At 55.2% G+C, this 17,376-nt stretch overlaps 7 protein-coding genes and 1 non-coding gene across 8 annotated transcripts; 2 read left to right on the top strand and 6 right to left on the bottom strand.

Annotated features, from left to right (window-relative positions):
* Positions 1-8: 8 nt before the first annotated feature.
* Positions 9-2,594, bottom strand: SCHCODRAFT_02635225 (uncharacterized protein). Its single transcript, XM_003029412.3, has 9 exons — positions 2,435-2,594; positions 2,147-2,385; positions 1,696-2,094; positions 1,494-1,642; positions 1,400-1,446; positions 1,237-1,352; positions 1,136-1,189; positions 622-1,081; positions 9-566 (listed from the first exon to the last, which is right to left on the bottom strand). Exons 1-9 carry the CDS (start codon positions 2,560-2,562, stop codon positions 173-175), a joined length of 1,986 nt encoding a protein of 661 aa, XP_003029458.1. The 5' UTR covers positions 2,563-2,594; the 3' UTR covers positions 9-172.
* A 96-nt stretch (positions 2,595-2,690) lies between these two features.
* SCHCODRAFT_02635222 (uncharacterized protein) lies at positions 2,691-5,188 on the bottom strand. The gene is made up of 9 exons (XM_050345854.1): positions 5,019-5,188; positions 4,739-4,962; positions 4,288-4,686; positions 4,090-4,238; positions 3,993-4,039; positions 3,826-3,941; positions 3,727-3,780; positions 3,217-3,676; positions 2,691-3,163 (listed from the first exon to the last, which is right to left on the bottom strand). The coding sequence occupies exons 2-9, from the start codon at positions 4,878-4,880 to the stop codon at positions 2,755-2,757; spliced, it is 1,776 nt and encodes a 591-aa protein (XP_050198926.1). The 5' UTR covers positions 4,881-4,962; positions 5,019-5,188; the 3' UTR covers positions 2,691-2,754.
* Positions 5,189-5,284: 96 nt separating this feature from the next.
* On the bottom strand, positions 5,285-7,175 carry SCHCODRAFT_02635219 (glycoside hydrolase family 76 protein). The gene is made up of 10 exons (XM_050345853.1): positions 6,927-7,175; positions 6,797-6,871; positions 6,595-6,744; positions 6,470-6,541; positions 6,350-6,416; positions 6,180-6,298; positions 6,118-6,130; positions 6,022-6,067; positions 5,555-5,972; positions 5,285-5,502 (listed from the first exon to the last, which is right to left on the bottom strand). The coding sequence occupies exons 1-10, from the start codon at positions 7,035-7,037 to the stop codon at positions 5,452-5,454; spliced, it is 1,122 nt and encodes a 373-aa protein (XP_050198925.1). The 5' UTR covers positions 7,038-7,175; the 3' UTR covers positions 5,285-5,451.
* Positions 7,176-7,449: 274 nt separating this feature from the next.
* SCHCODRAFT_02635216 (glycoside hydrolase family 76 protein) lies at positions 7,450-9,330 on the bottom strand. Its single transcript, XM_003029410.2, has 9 exons — positions 9,042-9,330; positions 8,916-8,984; positions 8,645-8,866; positions 8,520-8,586; positions 8,344-8,462; positions 8,281-8,293; positions 8,184-8,229; positions 7,717-8,134; positions 7,450-7,660 (listed from the first exon to the last, which is right to left on the bottom strand). The coding sequence occupies exons 1-9, from the start codon at positions 9,147-9,149 to the stop codon at positions 7,610-7,612; spliced, it is 1,113 nt and encodes a 370-aa protein (XP_003029456.1). The 5' UTR covers positions 9,150-9,330; the 3' UTR covers positions 7,450-7,609.
* Positions 9,331-9,975: 645 nt separating this feature from the next.
* Positions 9,976-10,997, bottom strand: SCHCODRAFT_02586338 (NAD(P)-binding protein; the record flags this gene model as incomplete). The annotated part of the gene is made up of 4 exons (XM_003029409.2): positions 9,976-10,255; positions 10,332-10,539; positions 10,607-10,893; positions 10,949-10,997. The coding sequence occupies 4 exons, from the start codon at positions 10,995-10,997 to the stop codon at positions 10,044-10,046; spliced, it is 756 nt and encodes a 251-aa protein (XP_003029455.1). The 3' UTR covers positions 9,976-10,043.
* Positions 10,998-12,316: 1,319 nt separating this feature from the next.
* On the top strand, positions 12,317-15,289 carry SCHCODRAFT_02509791 (uncharacterized protein; the record flags this gene model as incomplete). Its single annotated transcript, XM_050343224.1, has 19 exons — positions 12,317-12,414; positions 12,468-12,546; positions 12,596-12,609; positions 12,672-12,780; positions 12,831-12,848; positions 12,904-12,929; positions 12,986-13,011; positions 13,062-13,136; positions 13,207-13,218; positions 13,274-13,359; positions 13,418-13,565; positions 13,619-13,631; positions 13,682-13,767; positions 13,829-13,855; positions 13,911-14,146; positions 14,884-14,938; positions 14,985-15,049; positions 15,158-15,211; positions 15,260-15,289. The coding sequence occupies 19 exons, from the start codon at positions 12,317-12,319 to the stop codon at positions 15,287-15,289; spliced, it is 1,257 nt and encodes a 418-aa protein (XP_050198924.1).
* Positions 15,290-15,408: 119 nt separating this feature from the next.
* SCHCODRAFT_t182 lies at positions 15,409-15,501 on the top strand. Its single transcript has one exon. It is a non-coding gene; the product is annotated as a tRNA-Ala (tRNA).
* Positions 15,502-15,677: 176 nt separating this feature from the next.
* On the bottom strand, positions 15,678-17,337 carry SCHCODRAFT_02635205 (PRTase-like protein). Its single transcript, XM_050345852.1, has 7 exons — positions 17,158-17,337; positions 17,094-17,100; positions 17,017-17,041; positions 16,833-16,963; positions 16,703-16,780; positions 16,196-16,408; positions 15,678-16,033 (listed from the first exon to the last, which is right to left on the bottom strand). The coding sequence occupies exons 1-7, from the start codon at positions 17,267-17,269 to the stop codon at positions 15,952-15,954; spliced, it is 648 nt and encodes a 215-aa protein (XP_050198923.1). The 5' UTR covers positions 17,270-17,337; the 3' UTR covers positions 15,678-15,951.
* Between the last annotated feature and the right edge of the window lie 39 nt (positions 17,338-17,376).

The raw sequence follows: 17,376 nt of genomic DNA, 5'->3' as shown, positions 1-17,376 counted from the left end.
AAATACTAGTCACGATCATGGGATATATAGCTGAATAAGGCAGGAAGCTCTACTGTAGCGGGATAACAGGAAAGCGGTACTAATGTACAACAATGCAGAATAAAGATACGGTTATTCGACGGGTCGTCCTTCGCACCACGTCCTCTCCCAAAAGTCTGTATGTGAGTAGTATCTATGTTGCAGCATGGCCCATCCACATGTCGCCAACGCCGATGTCCGTGCCCTCCATCCAGTTGATCATGTCGCTCCAATTCTCCTCCGAAGTCGGGTAATTCCACCATTCGAGCGGGTCAGGCTCTCCTTTGCCCTGCTGCGTGAAGATAGATGGCTCGCAGGGTGCCGTCGAGCTGCTCGCGGTTGCAACACCATCAAAGCCGGACGCCAGCCCGTCCGTCGTCGTATGCAAAGACGAGCCGGGAGAGGTGTCGCTGTCGGATGAGGATGAGGAGCAATTTGAGGCGCGAGAGCTGCCGACGCGAATTTTGTCGAGCTCGGCGGTGATGTCGGTGACGATATGCGTGCGTTCGACGCCCGTGAAGACGCTGAACTCGATCATCTCGCGCAAGCTGAGCGAAGTATTTGTTAGCGATTGAGATACTACGGCGAAGGACAGGGGCATACGATGCGAGAGCGTGCGCACGCTCTTCAGTGGTGACATCGGACTCATCCAGCGGTTCGTCCTTTTCGATGGGCAGGAATACCTCCGCCCAAGCCTCAAAACCGCCGGCTTGGAACATACCCAAGTAGTGCGCCGCGATGACCCCTCGCATGTCCGAAATGGCAGTAATTACGCTGCGGGCCGCGAGGGTCCGAATACGCTTGCACCACTCGGTTAAGCGGCTGGGAGAGCCGCTCACCCTCTTCGCGTTCTCGCAGACGCGGCGTCGGATGGTTCGATAGAGCGCGACCGCGAGGCAGGCGAAAGAGCTGGTCGAGCTGAAGACGCAGAGCTGTAGTGACGGCGTAGTTCCAGCGCTGCGAATGAAGCGGCTGAAACGAAGGACAGTCGTATAGAAGTGTTCGGCGGCTGTAACATGGCGCATGACTTCGAGCTCGTCCAAAGGGCTCTGCAGTGCCGTGACTGAGGAGCCAGTCAGTCCGAAGCGAGATAAGCACAGCCTTAGAAACCGCGCACCTCCTACGATATTCTCGATCGCGTCGCGCGTTAGCCGAACACAGCGCGTCCCAACTGATTGATCGTCAGCGCGTTCCTGTAAGTCCGTCTAGGCGACTTACACGAGTGTATTGCCTGTAAAACACCCTGATTGGCGGGGAGCTCGTTTACCTGAGCCAGGACCTCTTCGATGCCCTTGGGGGCGGGTCCAGTCATGAGAACTTCATCATGAGGGGAGCTGGGACTGTTAAGCTGTAATCACGCTGACAGACAGTGGTCACTCACAAGGGCAGACTTTTCCCGACGCTGACGGAGTATGCAGAGATCGCCAACTAACAACGGTCATCGGATGCTCTCCTTCTAGGCGCAACTCGCTTACCAGTGATCCATGCCATTGAACACGTTCGACGTCGGAATCCAGTGTACTCCTGCCATTGCTGAGCGCGTCACGGGTAGTCAGCTCGGCCAGCGTCTGTGCCTGCCAAATGTAGGCGCTCGCCCACGGCATGGTGCTTTGCGAATCATACACTACAAATTAGAATAAGTTTTTCAGCGCCAAGTGCCACCCCAGCATTACTCACCAACATCGAGCAAATTCAGCATGAAGCACGACGCCGCATTCTCCCGCGAAGCCTGACTCGAAATCCCATCCTGATGCGCCTGCCGAACCGCCTCTCCGTAAAGTCTGACGCTGACGGGCTTCCGCCGTCGCCCCGCCTCGCGCACGTTCGCCTCGTCCATCCATTTCTGCGACACCTTATCCCAGCACAGGTGTGTGTCTGGAAATCGGTTGCCGGCCGCGTCGTGACCAACGTAGAAGGGGTCAACTGAGACAAGGGACGCGAAGGCGAGGAAGCAGCATGTCAAGACGCGCTCTTGGGGGGCGAGCAGCCGAACGTCCCAGTCGCAGTTCTGCATCACTTTCCGGTATCTCCGGACGGGGAAGAGTAAGCTGCCCCCTGGCATCATTCGGCTGAGCACTGGTTTCCCCAAAGTCAGTTATCGGTTGGGGAGGGCATCGAGAGGGCGTACCGTCCAGTGCATCCTGAAGGAGGCTACCAGGTATGGTGTCGAAGGTAGATGCAAGGGGATGAGAGATGGTCTGATGAGAATTGCATCCCCCAAACGACGATGGCTTGTAGAGCGCGAGAGAAGAGCTCGTGCCACCGCTTGGGCTCTCTTCTTCGGGCTCCGGATTGTCTGCTGGTTCCGGCGAGTGTACTCTTGCCCTCTTCGTACGCGGACGTCGAGGAAGTATGGTCGTCGTGCACCTGCAGCATGTTGAGCGCGTGTTAGTCAGAAATATCGCCACAGACGCACTGTATGCCCTTCTCGATACACCTGGGGCAGCCATCAGGATCAGGATGGCAGATGACGCGTCGGGCTTTGCAGTAGTCGCAGGCGCGCTTGCGCTTGAGCCCGTTCTGCGTCGTACTCGAGTCTGCCATGAGTCGCGCGAAAGGGGGGAGATGATGGACGCTGTGCAAGAAGTACAATGGACGGGCCGCGACTCCGCGACGATCATGAATCCCATTGACAGGTGGCGGTGCGATTAGCGACGATCACGTTCGGGTCACGAGGAAGTCAGGTGAGGATTGTTGAACATCGCACTGCGAGGGTCCTCTCGATAAGACGGCGTATCAAAGTCCACTGGCGTCATTTAGAAACCCAGTACCGTCTATAATCCAAGAATTACTCGAAGAGCCTTCTACGCCCATCCAACTCGACAAGTCGTTCCAATTCGCTTCCGGCGCATGGTGCCACCAATCCGTGGCGCCCGCGGAACTCCCTGCGACAAGGGCGAGATCGCCGCTGAACATGGGTACTTCATACGGGATCGTTGGAGTGCTGTTGAACGAAAGTGGTTCGCTCGACAATAATGAGCCCAGCGTTCCTGTAGCGCTGCCGTCTGATGTCGGCGAATGGCCAGGTATGGCGCTAGGAGGGGAAGATTTGGCACGAATCGTATCCAGCTCGTAGGTGATGGCTGCGACGATCTGCGATCGCTCTATGCCCATGAACATGCTGAACTGCAACATCTCGCGCAAGCTGGGTCGGAAGGTCGTCAGCACCCGACTGTAGCATTCGGTGAACGTACTCACGACGAAAGCGTCCCCACGCGATCCTCTTCGCCAATCTCGTTCTCGTCGAGCGGCTCGCCATTCTCATGGGTCAGCAAGACCTCCGCCCATTCCTGGAAGCCGCACGCTTGAAACAAGCCCATCCAATGCGCCGCGATGACCCCACGCAAGTCAGCGACCGCCCCGATCACGCAGCGAGCAGCTACAACACGGCTTCGCCTGCAAAGCGCCGTCAAGCGAGCCGCCTGACCGCTCGCTGACACCACGCTTTCATTCATGCGGCGTCGAAGGGCACGATAGAGCGCCACCGCGAGGGAAGTGAATGTCGTCGAGGTGCTATATAGACACAAGCGTAGCTCGCGTATTTCGCCGACGCTATTGATGAATTTACGGAAGCGCGAGACGATGGTGTAGGAATGCTCGACGGCGGATACATGCCGCTCGACCTCCAGCTCATCGAGGGGCTTCTGAAGCGCGGTGACTGATATGTTCGTCAGTTCCAGTGTCAAGGAGGGTGCAGAACCAGATCACCTCCTATGATATCCTCAATAGCATCGCGGGTCAGTCGCGCGCAGCATGCCCCAACTGAAAGGATGTTAGACGAGTTAGCACGATCTGGACAAAGCATACTGGAGTGCAGGGCATCTACGACGCCATGGTGTCGATGGTACTCATGTATCCTCCTGAGGAGGTCGTCGATGTTTTTGGGCTCAGGCCCTGCTATCACTGTTTCATCGTGGCGCGAGCTGGAAGAACACTGTGAGCGAGAGTCATACGGGCTCAATTTCTAGACGTACAATGGCAAGCTTTTACTAGTGCTGACGCAGTACGCAGCGATGGCCGACTTCAGCAAAGTCAACAATCTCTTCCTATTCATATTCGCGATGTACGCACTAGAGATCCACGCCACTGAACTCTCTCGACGTCTGATGTGACTCGAGGGCCCGTACTTCGAAAAGCGTCTAAAGCAGCCTGCTCGCATATCGTGCGGAGTTGCCAGACAAAGGCATTTGCCCACGGCATAGGGCTTTGCGGGTCGTAGACTGCAAGTGACTATCAGACGGAGCGATGTGAACGAGAAGCCATACTCACTGACGTCAAGCATATTCAGGAGAAAGCAGGACGCCGCGTTCTCTTTCGAGGCTAGCGACGTGATACCGTCCTGATGCGCCTGACGGACAGCCTCCCCGTAAAAGCGTAAGCAGATGGGTCTCCGCCGCCGCCCGACCTCTCGAAAATCGACATCTTTCATATACCCAGTGTTGACCTTCTCCCACCGCAGATGCGTGTCGGGGAATCTATGACCGTTGGCATCATGCCCGACATAAAAGGGGTTGACGGACACGAGGGACGAGAAGGCGAGGAAGCAGAGGATGAGTATGCGCTCTTGTGGCGCGAGCAACCGGATGTCCCAGTCGCAATTCTGCATGATGGTGCGGTATTTTTTGGTGGGGAAGAGTAGACTGTGTTCAGGCATCATTTGGGCGAGGACTACAATGACGACGTTGGTAATCGACGTGAAATAGGCGTCCGTGGTACTTACTGTCAAGTGCATCTTCCACGAGCGCTCCGGGGATGGCTTCGAAGTCGGAGGAGGCATGGACTCTGGCTGATGCTTGTTTCTGCAGCGCGAGAGCATCGCGGTGATTGTAGGCAGCTGTTGAGCTCTCCGCCTCTTGCTCCATCGGTGTGTCCGCGGATTGTGGGGTCTCGGGCTCCTTCCTCTTCGTCGTCCGTTGCCGCCGTGGCTTCAGTGTCGTAGTACAACTGTCCTAGCTTTAACTTTCTCTCTCATGAGATACACGAGGGTTCAGGGAACGCACTGTACGCCCTTCTCCCTGCAACGGGGGCAGCCATCTGGGTGCGGGTGACAAATCACACGCTTCGCTTTGCAATAGTCGCATGCGCGCTTCCGCTTATTGCTGCTCTGCCCTATGTTCGTTGCGTCTGACATGGCTTGGTGGGAGGGGGAGTTGAGAGGGATGGCGGTAAGAGGCACAAGTGAACGATCGGTCCGAACTGCCGAATGTCATTATGGCTCATTATGGCGGTGCACTTGACGATCATGCACAGGTTGCGGCGGAACTGAGGTGGATCTTCGACTTTATCGCACAGCTTCGAGCGCGAATCTGAGTGCAGCATATGCTCTACAACTTGTTCTTCACACCGACCATCGATGTAGATGCTCGGGTTAGCCAATTAACATTGTTCAAGATCTTCTGACCCATATCGCTACTACCCAGCAAGTTCAAATCTTCAGCACGGACCGTACTTTGCAGCGCAGATATGTGCAGCAAGGCCAGAGTCCTAGAGAGTATCATCAGCGACTGTCAAGGAAAGGGGTGCGTGGACTGCCAACCTGCGATTGTGCCGAGAACGTGGTGCCACCCTGGCTTCCACCATACCAGACATTCTCGATGGCATATCCCTCCCCAGTCGCATAATGCACAACCGCCGACTCCTGCGCCCCGATGAAGTTCGCGTACTTCGACACGCTACCGGGGACGGCGTCCAAGTAGTACTGCAAGTGCTTCATCCAGATCCCCTTGAACATCGTCTGGTCTTGGTTGCACGTCGAGTTTGCAACGTCGTCGCACGACTCCTTGAGAATCCCGTTGTGCGTCTTGTGGGTGATGGTGGCGTCGAGAGTGAGCTCTGCCTCGTTGATGAGGGACGCGTCGCCGGTAGCGACGTAGAGCTGCGCAAGGCCTGACGCGATGACACCTTGATTGTAGATCCAGGTGGTTTGGCCGTTGTTCTTGCAGTCGTCGGTCAAGCTACGAGCAAGATCAGACATGTGAGAATATGGCAGTGACGACAAGTCACCCGTCGTTCCAAAGACCATCTGAGTTCCTCATTCCCGACTTCTTCACTGTAAAGGGAGTTCAAGCGGTAATCTCGATACAGACGAGATGTGTCTACACCAGTCCCATGTCTACAGCAGAAGTCAGTCGTGGGTATAAAAGAAGATAAACGTTGATTACCTTCTTCGCGTTGACGAGATATGCTTGGTCGCCGAAGCGGTTATAGCCATTGGCTGAGAGGTACAGGAAGAGCTCGTTGGTCACAGCGTTCTTGTATGTGTGGGCCTTCGACCACCAAACTGTTATTCATTGAGTATCGTTTGCGCAAGCGAGTGAACTCCGTGCATTACCTCCGCCGCCACAAGTCGAGTCGTCCCATTCCGAGGCGATGATATCGTAAATGATCTTTGCGCTGTCCTGCAGGTAGCTTGAGGATCCGCCTGGTCAATCACAAGGCAATTGATCTTCACCAGATACTTGCTAGCGTCCTGGCCAATTTTGCCCTTGTAATCAGAGACCTTCCAAAGAGCGAGTACAATCCACTGCAGCATCGCTGTTAGCCGCGAAGCCTTCGCTGCAGAGACTCGCAACGTACGGCTGCATCATCGTTGCTGCCATTCAGCTGAAGCTCCCAAGCGAGTTTCGAACCAAGCGCAGCGAGGATGCCGATCCTGGTCCTACCGATCACGTCGAAGGTGTCGGTACCGTCTGCCAACATGAGGTTGTACATGTCCTCGATGGTGTTCTAACGGATGTCTGAGTGCGAAAATATTGGCGAAGGAGAGCGGCAGCGTCACGGCATCCGTCCAGAGAATTCCCCAGCCACCCTTCAAGGTGCTCCAATAGGTATCTTGCAGGCGCTGCGCCACGTTCTGTGCCCGGAGGGATCAGGAGGTCAAGTGTGAAGACATAGCTCAACACACACACCATAGCCGTTTCCAGTATTGCCGCGCATTGGTCGCGCTTGTCGCAGGGGCGCGCGATCGCAGTCGACGCGCCAAGCGCCGCAACACCCAGAGGTGGAAGCCGTGCAGACATAGCCAGTGATCTCCGGGAGGGGGAGGAGGACGCTGCGCAACCCCCTCCATCTTTGCCCTTTTATAATGGCATTTCTTCCATGCTAGATGCGTTCCTGATATAAGTGCAGCTGATACGGCGCAGACCACAGTGAATTGACCCGTGCCCGCGTACGGCGTCGCGTGTTCGGCGGTCAAGGCTTGGGAATATGAACCAGGATGCCTGTAGGATGCATGCCAGAGGGCTTTCATTCACACAGACGCCCGAGCGTGCAGAAGAGCTTTCATTCACGTTCGTCGAGGTGAAGGCAGGATCTGCACAAGGTCGTCGAGGCTCAAGGGAAGCCATTACGGTTCGGGCGCCCGGCCCGCCCGCTCGTCGACAACGTTCGAACCCAGCCCCCGTCAATCCTCAAGACATGTAGTGCCCGTGGAGGGAGACAGAAGGCTGCGCGTATTTCGCTCTCCATTAGCTAGTGTTATTGTGACCCTACAGTAAGTGTAAACGAACGACGAAGGTGTACCCCGATAATAAATAAGCCCCAAAATCCAGCCAGTCGCCCTTCGCGTTTAAATTCGTTTCCCAATTGCAGTTTAGCAAGGACCGTACTTGGCGGCAGAGACGTGTTCGGCGATCCCAGAGGTCTGAGAACAGTATCAGCTCGAGTCCAGATCACAACAAGTCGCACATTGTATCCTACCTGAGTCTGCGCCGTGAACCGCGAGCCGCCCTGACTGGGCGCGTACCACACGTTGCCGACCGTCCAACCGGAGCCAGTCGCATAGTGCACCACCGCACTCTCCTGCGCGCCAATAAACCCGCTATACTTCGCCGCATGGTCTGGCGCCGCGTCAAGGTAGAACTGTAGGTGCTTCATCCAGATGCCCTTAAACATCGCCTGGTCGTTGTTGCAGCTCGAGTTCGCAACGTCATCGCAGACCTCTTTGAGGATGCCGTTCACGGTCTTGTGCGCCATGGTGGCGTCAAGGGTGATCTCGGCCTCGGTGAGGTAGCTGGCGTCGCCGGTGGCGACGTAGAGGGCGCCGAGGCCGGAGGCGATGACGCCCTGGTTGTACGTCCAGGTCTCCTGGCCGTTGTTCTGGCAGGCGCTGTTGAGGCTGTAAAGCAGTGAGTAGGACGTACAAAGGAGAATGGTTGAATACCTACCCATCATTCCAGAGACCGTCGCCGTTGCGCATGCCGGAGTTCTTGACTAACATGATCAAGTCAGCAAGGGTAGAGCGAGCACAAAGAAGCGGCGTACGCCAATTCCACGTCTGAAGAGGAAGTCAATAAACCAATTTGTCACGATTGAAGCGCAACTGACCTTCTTGGCATTGTCCAAGTGAGCCTGGTCGTGCCAGCGGTTGTAGCGTGCTGCTGAGGTGTAGAGGAAGAGCTCGTTCGTGATGGCGTTCTTGTACGTGTGCGCCGAGTTCCACCACACTGGCGAGGACATCCACGTTAATATCAAAGCAAAGAATCATTGACCGGGTCACTAACCCCCACCGCCACAGGTCGCGGTGTCATACTCGGCAGCGACCATGTCGTAGACCATGTTTCCGCTGTTCTGTAGGCATATCGAGTGTCAGCGCAGAATCAAGGAATCAGTTCACCTGAGAACGCACGTAGTACGGCGCAGAATCTTGGCCGTGGGTGACCTTGTAGTCACCGACCTTCCACAGTGCGAGCGTGACCCAGAGCGCGTCATCCCAGGCTCCGTTGATGGCGGATGCCCAGGCGTTGTAGTCCTGGCGGCGTGCGAGCTGACCGATGGTCGTCGAATCAATTACATCGAAGGAGGTCGTGCCGTCCGCGAGCATGAGGTTGTACAAGTCCTCGATGGTGTTCTATGGTGATGATCAGTCTACGACCGCGAAGGGAAGAGAATGCGCATACCGCGTCAGTCCAGAAGATACCCCAGCCTCCGCCATTCCAGTATCCGCTCTGGAGACGGTCGGCGACGCTCTGGTAACAAATGTACAGGTAAGCAAATGATGGAACAGTCGTGCAATGAGCACGTACGTGAGCAGTGCTGAGGGTCGCAGCGCACTGTGCACGCTTCTCGAGAGGCATGGCAGTAGCGTAGGACGCGACGCCGAGCACGGCAGCACACACAGTGAGGAACTTCATCGCGAGGTCAATAGATCGCAGGGCTTCAATCCGTCGGACAAAGTCAAGGGCGCTTCCCCAAAGCTCGCCCTTTATATCGGGGATCGCACGCGCGTGAGCTTACGTCTAGGCAACCCCCAGGTCGTCACCATCTCGCTATTCAGTTCCTGTGTCCCCGGGGGACGGGATTCTCGAAGACGAGACGGCGCGGGAGACGGTTGCGGGCGCAGAGCGGAAGGCGCTCAGGGCAGGGCCTCGATATTCATGACCGGCGCAGCGCAGATGCAGAAGTGTACCTGCGCGTTAGGGCCTTGCGGGCGGGAGAGTGCGCCCTGCTCCTCCGTCGGCTTCCCCACTGTTTTTAGGGCGCGACGAACGGTCCCTGAAGAATGGTGAGCTCGCGTTGAGCGCCCTATTCAGTTGAAGTGCGGGCAGGTCCCGTCAGAAGGGATCAAGCTACGGATCGATGTTCGACTTTGAGGTCTTCGTCCGCGCTAGGTCATATGTCGTTCAGCTGTGCGTACCGAGGCCTGCTCACGAGACGTTCAAGAAATCGTCAACGTCTGACCGAAAGCAGGCCCTGTGACATTGGATGAAACCCATTTGTTTCCCTTCTTGAGACGTCAGAGGGACGTCTTCGTCGTGGTCTCTTCAAGCGAGCATCAAGGACAAACGTATACGATCCAACAAGGAAGGAAGGAAGACCCATTCACTGCCCTATAAGGAAATAGCTGAAGTGCCGGTAACCTCCGATACCAACAAGCATCAATACGCGCACACCTGGCTTGTCCCAAACGCCCATGCGGTCTAAAATTGCGCTTGATGAAAGGTCACTGTCAGTCAAGAGAGATTTTCTCGCTTTACTTCATACAATGGATGTTCTGGCTTCTCTTTAACCATGCTATCGACGCTACTTTACCACCCCCACTTCCCCAAGCCCGTATAATCAACGAACTGCCCGCCATGCGTTTCCCTCGTCGCGATATCAATCTGCCCGACGACCCCTTGCGCACTCTCTTCCGGTGTGATAGGAGGAAATTCCTTCACGATTTCGTCGAAATCTGGGACCGCTCCGCTGGCCAGTACTCCATGCGTATCGACAACGCCTGGACTGATAGGGAACGCGACTGTAAACTCGGTCAGTAGGTGATACTAGACGGGATTGACGGTCGTATGCTGAAGATGACTTTGTCGTGTACTCACTCAAGTCAGGGAAGTCGTGGTGCAGCTTGCGCGTCACCCAGTTGAGTGCCGCCTTGGACGCGCCGTACGGGTACACTCGCGCCGAAGTCATCGCCCCGCGCTCGATGCTACCCAGCCCAGTGGAGATGGTCACAAACTTGGGCTGCTTGCTCTCTTTCAAGAGCGGGTAAGTGGTCTGGAAGAGGACGAGGGGACCATTAACGTTAATCTGGACACGCGTCAGTCAAGGGCATCCATGGCCAGCATCCAAACGCATATATGAGTATCTCACTTACGTCGAAATGCCTGATCATCTCCTCCGCAGGCGTCTCGAGTGCGGACGCGAGAGTGTCGGATATGGCCGCGTTCGCGATGACGACGTCGAGGCCCCCTGCCACACGCTTGATCTCCTTCGCAGCCTCAACGTTATTCTCTTTGTCTGCGGATACCACCTTGATGACATGGAAGCGGCCGGGGTGCGCTTTTGCTAGCTCTTGTAGGCCAGTCGCGCCAGCGGGGTTCCGAGCGCCAGCAAAGATGACCGCGTCAGGGCGCGCGGCTAGCAGACTGACAATGGCGAAACCTTCGTTGATCCAACGGTTAGGTTACGCAAGCCATGAAAGAAGAACGGTACGTACCAATACCACGATTGGCGCCGGTGACGAGGTAGACAGTGGATTGAGACATTGACGATGAGTCCAGGTACGAGTCGGTCGTTTGACTGAGCAATGCGCTCTATCCAACATCCAGCGTACTTTTATACCCCCACCCCTCCTTACAGCTCCCTCTCATCCAGCTACCGCAAAAGTCGGAAAACATCCGGCGAAATCGTATTTGTCAGCAGATCCAATTGCAATATATTGACCGAGTCGCATTCGCAGGGCCGAGTCGGCGCCCACTGCCGTCCTTGGAAGAGGAGGTCGAAATGAAAGACGACCCGCTCAATACTCTGGACGTGATGATGCAACGCATCAGACTCGCACTCGCTAGAGTTTGCCATGCGCGCATGCGCTCAGCCGAAGTACGTGAGTCCATCTCGTGAAATATATACAAGACGCAATGATCAATCATCAGCTCTTCCGGGATGGCGCCCCAAACCTTCAAGTACGATATCCTGTCGCCGTGAGCATCGGCCACGAGTGCAAGTCAATGATATCCCTATGTAGCGCTCGGCGCTCCGGGATGCTCGCAGTCAGTCGACCATTCAGCGTACGTGCGTGAACATCTTCAAGTTGCCGAAGGCGAGGCCGACAAGAAGTGCGACGGCTTCCTGTGCGTATGCCCCATCTTCAAACGCGCGAGGTGCTTGGGAAGTACTCATAATATTTTGCCTTCGCAGTAGTAACCGATATCCTGTGAAGGTCAGCTCCTGGTCCTAGCCAGGCGTGCACGCGCCGGTCAGACGGATGAGCGACCCCCGGTTCGAGGCGTTTGTTCGTCAGTATGCAAAGCCGTCGCCAATGGGGAGCGACCCGCGCCGATGCTTCTTTTTAATGAACGGCTTCCTCTGTGAATACACGGCGAGGAAGGCCTCTTGCGGACCAATCGAGGGCGATGCCTCCAGGTGGAGAGACCATCCACTCGCCCCATCTTCTTTTGTTCCGCTTGCCGCCATGCAGCCTCGAAGACGGCTTCGCATAAGATATGTGGCGGTTTCCGCACGAGGCGGACGCAGCGAGCCATCGCGTGTAGAGAGAATCGGGCGGAACGTAAGTGTGTTTCATATATCGCCAGCGGCACTCACTTAACTGAGTTGAGCAGCAAGACGAGTACGAGTCATCGCCACGCTGGGCTTTCGCCGGCTATGGTTCTGAGAATACCCCATCGCTCGGTATGGGGGCGTGACCGACTTCCCTGACTGGTTCTCCCGCGCGAACGCATAGTTCTTCTCGCCGTTTGCCCAACGCATGTGGATCAGCGGCTATGTAGCATATATGTATAAGTATGGTCCAACCTCTCAGCTGCTGTTCCCCTGACGCCGCTTGCTTGTCCGACGTTGGTCGACCATGGCGACGAGCGACACCATGCCTCCGCCCCCGCCTCCACACTTTGACCCTAACCTGAAGTATGGTCCCGCCTTCATTGGTTGCATTATAGCGGGCATGTTAGTAACGTTGCACCAGCTAATCAGGATGTATGCTAATCTCACCCCTCTAGTTTATATGGTATCGCCTGCAACCAGACCTACAGCTACTACAAGGGTCGCTTTCAGGACCCGAAACTCATGAGGATCTTCGTACGTACCATCTCTTTTGCTAGAACACGACTTGACTGACACGTCCTAGGTATACACGTTGTTGTGAGCCAGATCACACGCATCCGGCTTTCTTTGCTCACCCGCCACTCGACGGACACCCATAGACTGCTCGAAACAACGCACCTCGTCTTAACCATTCATGTGTGCTACTTCTACATGATCACCAATTACGACAACTTTCGGAGTACAGACAACCCTACCTGGAGCTTCCTGGTTAGTCTCCGTCCCTCATCTTGCCCTCGAGCATAGCTCATATGTTATAGATACAGATGGTCGTCGAGGTGCATATTAACTTCGTCCAGCGATCGCGCAAGCAAGCTGATTTATCCGCGGCAGACGATGACGGACGTGTCTATTCGCGGGTGGATGATAGAATTTGGTCTCGTCGTTGAAGCTCGCTACTGATGGGTCTTCGCAGATTTTTTGCTCGTCGCGTGTGGATTCGTGAGTTTGGGCGAACCTTTACCTGCAATTCGTACTGATATCTCGCGCAGTGGCTCGACCGCAAAGCCGCCGGCTGGCGTGGGCTCTAGTGCTCTGCATCGGCGCCATGTCGCTCTTCGCGTTTTGTAAGTAGTATGATTGCATTTGGTCATGGTATGATCGCATCTGGTCATCCGAGTCTAATGAGCTTCTTAGCCTGTAGCGTCGGTGAGCACTCTTGCTTCATGTTTGCGGAGGCTCTTAACTCTCGCGACCGGTCAAGCCCTAACTTCGAGGACATACATGTCGTTGGATTCGAACGCAACTCACGACCCGAATGTCCGACATGCATGGTTCAATCAGGTAGCGGTAAGTCACTTCCCTGCCACCTCTCCCTCACATTCCGGAATTGACGGCCGATAATCAGTACCTACTGTACGCATCATTCGGATGCAGCGTCGTCGGGGACATGTTCATAGCCGTCTCGATGTGCGCTCTGCTATCGCGCAGCCGTACTGGGGCAATCGAGACGGATTCAATCATCGATGTTTTAGTTTTGTATGCTATGGCTACTGGTATGCCGCGCTCTTTCATGAAAAATCTCGTTCGATACTTACTTGGATCTCAGGCCTATCGACAAGGTTCGTGCCGCTGCATGACACGTCGCTCTTGGCTTGAACAGTCTTTACAGCTTAGGCGAAATCGTCTGCTTCATCAGCTACGCGGTACGAAAGCACGACCTGATCTTTGTAGGGGTATACTTTACTTTGAGTACCCGTGAGCCTTCAATCCTTATTCACCATCGCGCTCACGCTAATTCTTCTCTTCTACGCTTCAGTTTCGCTCAATAGCTTCCTCGCGTCCTGTAAGCCAAAACAGTGCATCCGCTTCTAGGTCTCGCACTAACCGTCGTGACACAGTAAACGCTCGAAGCGCCTTCAGAAATCGGGAACGGGCTAGAACGGCTTCGGCGATGATGGTGCTCAACACGCTGCCTCCGAGCGCGCAGTCATCAGCGGACACTCACACCCTATTTGATTCCAGCATGAAGAGCGGCGAAGCCTTCTCCGACGGACCTTTGCACCGGGACGGAACCAGTGAGGATTATCATCCGAGGCGTGTCCAGGGCTGGCTCGGATGGAAGAGTGTCCAGCGCGTTTGAATGAACGACTGGTCATTGATTCGGCAAAGCTTGCTATACTCATATTGATTTCCTCCTGTCTCCCATAAACGATTGTTCTCCCAATTCTCTGACAAGCAACAATATCTGTGTACACTCATGATCTATAGAGCTTTGTGTCCGGTTGCTGCCTGCGACTGTTCGACTGTCACGGTCAACGTCACACTCGCCAAGCGGTTTCGGAACCGAAAGTCGAACATGTCACGTGCCTGCGCGATCTTCACCTCCCGCCCGTCCATGACGCCAAACTCCTACATTTCCTCAGACCTTCAACGCAGATACTCACTCTCATCCTCTTGCTTCTGTCTTGAACTCGTCGCGATCCTTCCCCTTCATCACCGCGACCCGCTGTGGAAGATGCTCAACCTCTCCACCCTTTTTGCCAAACGATGCATCACCTGGTACAGTACGGTGAATATGCGCCACGTTTACGCCAGCGATATGCAGCAAACGCAGCATCAGACATGCTTTCTGACGCCGTTGTCACACGATGCAGCCTTTCTGAATCACGTATGACAGCACCCACAACTCAACGGTGACGCCTATGCTCGGGCGGGAGGCATATATAAGACGAGCGAGTTCGCTACCTACCTTCCCCAGAGATTCACGCATCTTCATCTATTTCAGCCTTACCGCTCAATACCTTCCGCCTTTAACAATGGTTTGGGGATCACGTCTGTGAGCGGTTGCGTGCACGACTGACTTTCTTGCAGGTCCAGCCGAAGTCCTACTCTCAGGGTGACCGCGTCGAGTACCGTCCCATTGGCGGTCCGCATGGTCTACATCTCTCCTCCTGATTTGCGCTGACGACAAGCAGGCACGTCCGACAACGTCACGCACAGCACCGGCGAGATCGTCCGCATCGAGGGCGATGGTGAAGTAAGTTCTATTCTCAAACTTCTGGGCGTTGTTGCTTGCTTTCGCCCTCTCAGTGTCGCTTGCACTCTCGTTCCCATTCTCGGCCGGCCCACTGACGCACCACTCCAGGAAGCGAAGTACACCATCCGCAACGACAACACGGGCAAGGAGACGACTTATCAGGTATGCAAGTTCGCCTTTTTGTCTTTACTGTCGCTCACCCATCTGCAGTCCATGAACATCGTCGGTCCCGCTCAGTAGACGCTTGGAATGTATCGTACTCAAGTCAATGTATAGAATGAGAACATGAAATATCGTCGCAAACACTTTTTCCGCGACAGACAAGGGATATAATGGCCAAAATACAAGTAATCGCCGTCGGGCTCGTGGTACAGTGGTAGCACGTTCGCTTAGCATCCTTCTCTCTGTCGGCCAGTTGCGAAAGGTCCTGGGTTCAATTCCCAGCGAGTCCATGACATGAATCTCAATCAGGTTTTTGCCATTGCCCATAGCGCCTACACGCTTTCATCTAGAGATTTTTTTTGTCGACTTGTGCACGTTCCCTCTTTGACTCTCCCCCGGTCGTCGAATGTTGTCTTCTTCGAAGCGGGTTCCCTTCATCGACGTGCTTTCCCTACCCCGTACGAAGGTTTGGACGATGAGAAATAATAATCGATAGATAGAGAAGGTACATCTGGTACTACAATTTTGTACTACAACCTGGCGACATGTCGATGCCATTGTTCTCTGCTTCGCATATCACAGGACGCAATGATAGGCTCGTGCGCGCGTCTGGGGCGATTCGCTGGAGGTTTGGAGAAGGGCAGGAGACCTGTTGCAGTCCGACGCGTGAGCCCTGGAATTCAGTGGAGGAGCGACGGCTCATGCCCTCACGATGTTGACGGAATGCGACATCCCGTACGTTATGAAGACGCCTGCTGCCCCGCACGCGCCTTCCTACGCGCCTTGTCCGCCGCCACGAGACGGTCGTGCTCCTCGATGTCCCTGTAAAGTGATCAGCATCCTCCTTCTTCCACACATCCACACTCCCGTCCACCACATGTCCCTCACACTCGTTCCCCATTCTCCCTTCTCTCACAAACCCCCAAACTCCACCAAACTCTCAAACTCCACCAAACGACCAGATAATGAAACCCAAACACTCACAGCACCTCCCACGGATAATCCAACCACACATCGTCCACCTCCATCCCGGGGAAGTACTTCACGTCGTCCGTGAGCTGCCCGATCTTCGCCTTCTTCTTGTTATGCACGACGAAGATGCCGAAGGCGGTCTGCGTGGCGAGGACGGCGGCCTCGTGCTCGGGGCGGGTGACGAGCTCGGCTGCGATGTCCTTTTTGAGCTCGGAGACGGCGTATCTGGGAGGGGGGATTAGGTGGGGTAGTTCATTGGAAGGTGAGCGAGCGTGATAGAAGTAGGGGAGGGATATAGAGAGGGAAGTATGCGAGTAGAATGAAGCGGCGTGTGAAGGGGTAGGGGCCAAAGGGTAGGAATGGAGGATGGTCAACGCAAGGGGAAGATGTAAGGTTGGAGGGTATAGGCGACTGTATTGCACTATAGAGAGTGCATCTGAGACAGACGGATGGGAGCAATGCACGACTGATGGATAACAAGCGGTCTGATAACATCGCAGCGTAGAAAGGAAGACGCACTGGAGGGTCTTGCGGGTATCGTCAACCTCGTCGATGATGAGGATCTTCTTGCCGACCAGGTTCTTTCCAGCGTCTTCCCTGGTGTACATGGTCACAATATGTCACTTCGGCATGAGAAGCTGGGACGTACAGCCATTGTGTGCGGATGACCTCTGTGCCGATCTGCTGCGCGGTGGTGCCCTCAACGGGTTCGTAGAGGGAGAGGCCAATAGCTTGTATTTGGATGGCCTTGTGCGATCCTTGCGCGCGGATGAAGGTGCGCTGAGAGGGGAATTGGTTAGTATTGAGTGATGATGGATGGATGTTGAGCGCACCAAGACACGAGCGGGGAAGAAACCGCTGCATATTCAAGTTCAGAGCGACTTCAGAGGACGTTCGCTAGTCAACCTACCCTCCACCTAAGAGGTTCCGAAGATGTCAGACACGTTGCCGAAGTGCACTGATGAGGCGCCTACCGATAGCTAGCAGGAGATCGGGCTGGAACTCGCGGACGATGGCGCCGGCGGTGTCCTTGATAATGTTGTGCACATCGTTGTACGAGACGTGCAGATTCTCGACTTCGGCCATTTCGGAGGTAGGGGAGGATAGAAGGGGAGGCTGGGAGGAGAGTGGAGGACGAAGAACCACAAGATCACCCGCCGCCCGATCACCATCGATCAATCAAGCGGAGGCGC

Source organism: Schizophyllum commune (assembly GCF_000143185.2).
Source record: "Schizophyllum commune H4-8 unplaced genomic scaffold SCHCOscaffold_9, whole genome shotgun sequence".
NCBI classification, from domain to species: domain Eukaryota; kingdom Fungi; phylum Basidiomycota; class Agaricomycetes; order Agaricales; family Schizophyllaceae; genus Schizophyllum; species Schizophyllum commune.
This window is presented reverse-complemented; position numbering and strand designations above follow the sequence as displayed.

Excerpts from the sequence above, each read along its gene's own strand:
- SCHCODRAFT_02635225 (XM_003029412.3), bottom strand. The coding sequence starts at position 2,562 with ATGGCAGACTCGAGTACGACGCAGAACGGGCTCAAGCGCAAGCGCGCC. Across the intron at positions 1,447-1,493 it reads TTCAATGGCATGGATCACTG|TTGGCGATCTCTGCATACTC; the intron begins GTAAGCGAGTTG and ends GACCGTTGTTAG. Across the intron at positions 567-621 it reads CGTGCGCACGCTCTCGCATC|CTTGCGCGAGATGATCGAGT; the intron begins GTATGCCCCTGT and ends TACTTCGCTCAG.
- SCHCODRAFT_02635222 (XM_050345854.1), bottom strand. The coding sequence starts at position 4,880 with ATGGAGCAAGAGGCGGAGAGCTCAACAGCTGCCTACAATCACCGCGAT. Across the intron at positions 3,781-3,825 it reads CGTAGATGCCCTGCACTCCA|TTGGGGCATGCTGCGCGCGA; the intron begins GTATGCTTTGTC and ends ACATCCTTTCAG. Across the intron at positions 3,677-3,726 it reads TATTGAGGATATCATAGGAG|TCACCGCGCTTCAGAAGCCC; the intron begins GTGATCTGGTTC and ends CGAACATATCAG.
- SCHCODRAFT_02635219 (XM_050345853.1), bottom strand. The coding sequence starts at position 7,037 with ATGTCTGCACGGCTTCCACCTCTGGGTGTTGCGGCGCTTGGCGCGTCG. Across the intron at positions 6,299-6,349 it reads CTCGACTTGTGGCGGCGGAG|TTTGGTGGTCGAAGGCCCAC; the intron begins GTAATGCACGGA and ends AATGAATAACAG. Across the intron at positions 5,503-5,554 it reads CGTTCTCGGCACAATCGCAG|GACTCTGGCCTTGCTGCACA; the intron begins GTTGGCAGTCCA and ends GATACTCTCTAG.
- SCHCODRAFT_02635216 (XM_003029410.2), bottom strand. The coding sequence starts at position 9,149 with ATGAAGTTCCTCACTGTGTGTGCTGCCGTGCTCGGCGTCGCGTCCTAC. Across the intron at positions 8,587-8,644 it reads AAGATTCTGCGCCGTACTAC|AACAGCGGAAACATGGTCTA; the intron begins GTGCGTTCTCAG and ends ATATGCCTACAG. Across the intron at positions 8,135-8,183 it reads GACGGTCTCTGGAATGATGG|CCTCAACAGCGCCTGCCAGA; the intron begins GTAGGTATTCAA and ends ACTGCTTTACAG.
- SCHCODRAFT_02635205 (XM_050345852.1), bottom strand. The coding sequence starts at position 17,269 with ATGGCCGAAGTCGAGAATCTGCACGTCTCGTACAACGATGTGCACAAC. Across the intron at positions 16,781-16,832 it reads GTCATCCGCACACAATGGCT|GGAAGACGCTGGAAAGAACC; the intron begins GTACGTCCCAGC and ends CATGTACACCAG. Across the intron at positions 16,409-16,702 it reads GATACCCGCAAGACCCTCCA|ATACGCCGTCTCCGAGCTCA; the intron begins GTGCGTCTTCCT and ends CCCCCCTCCCAG.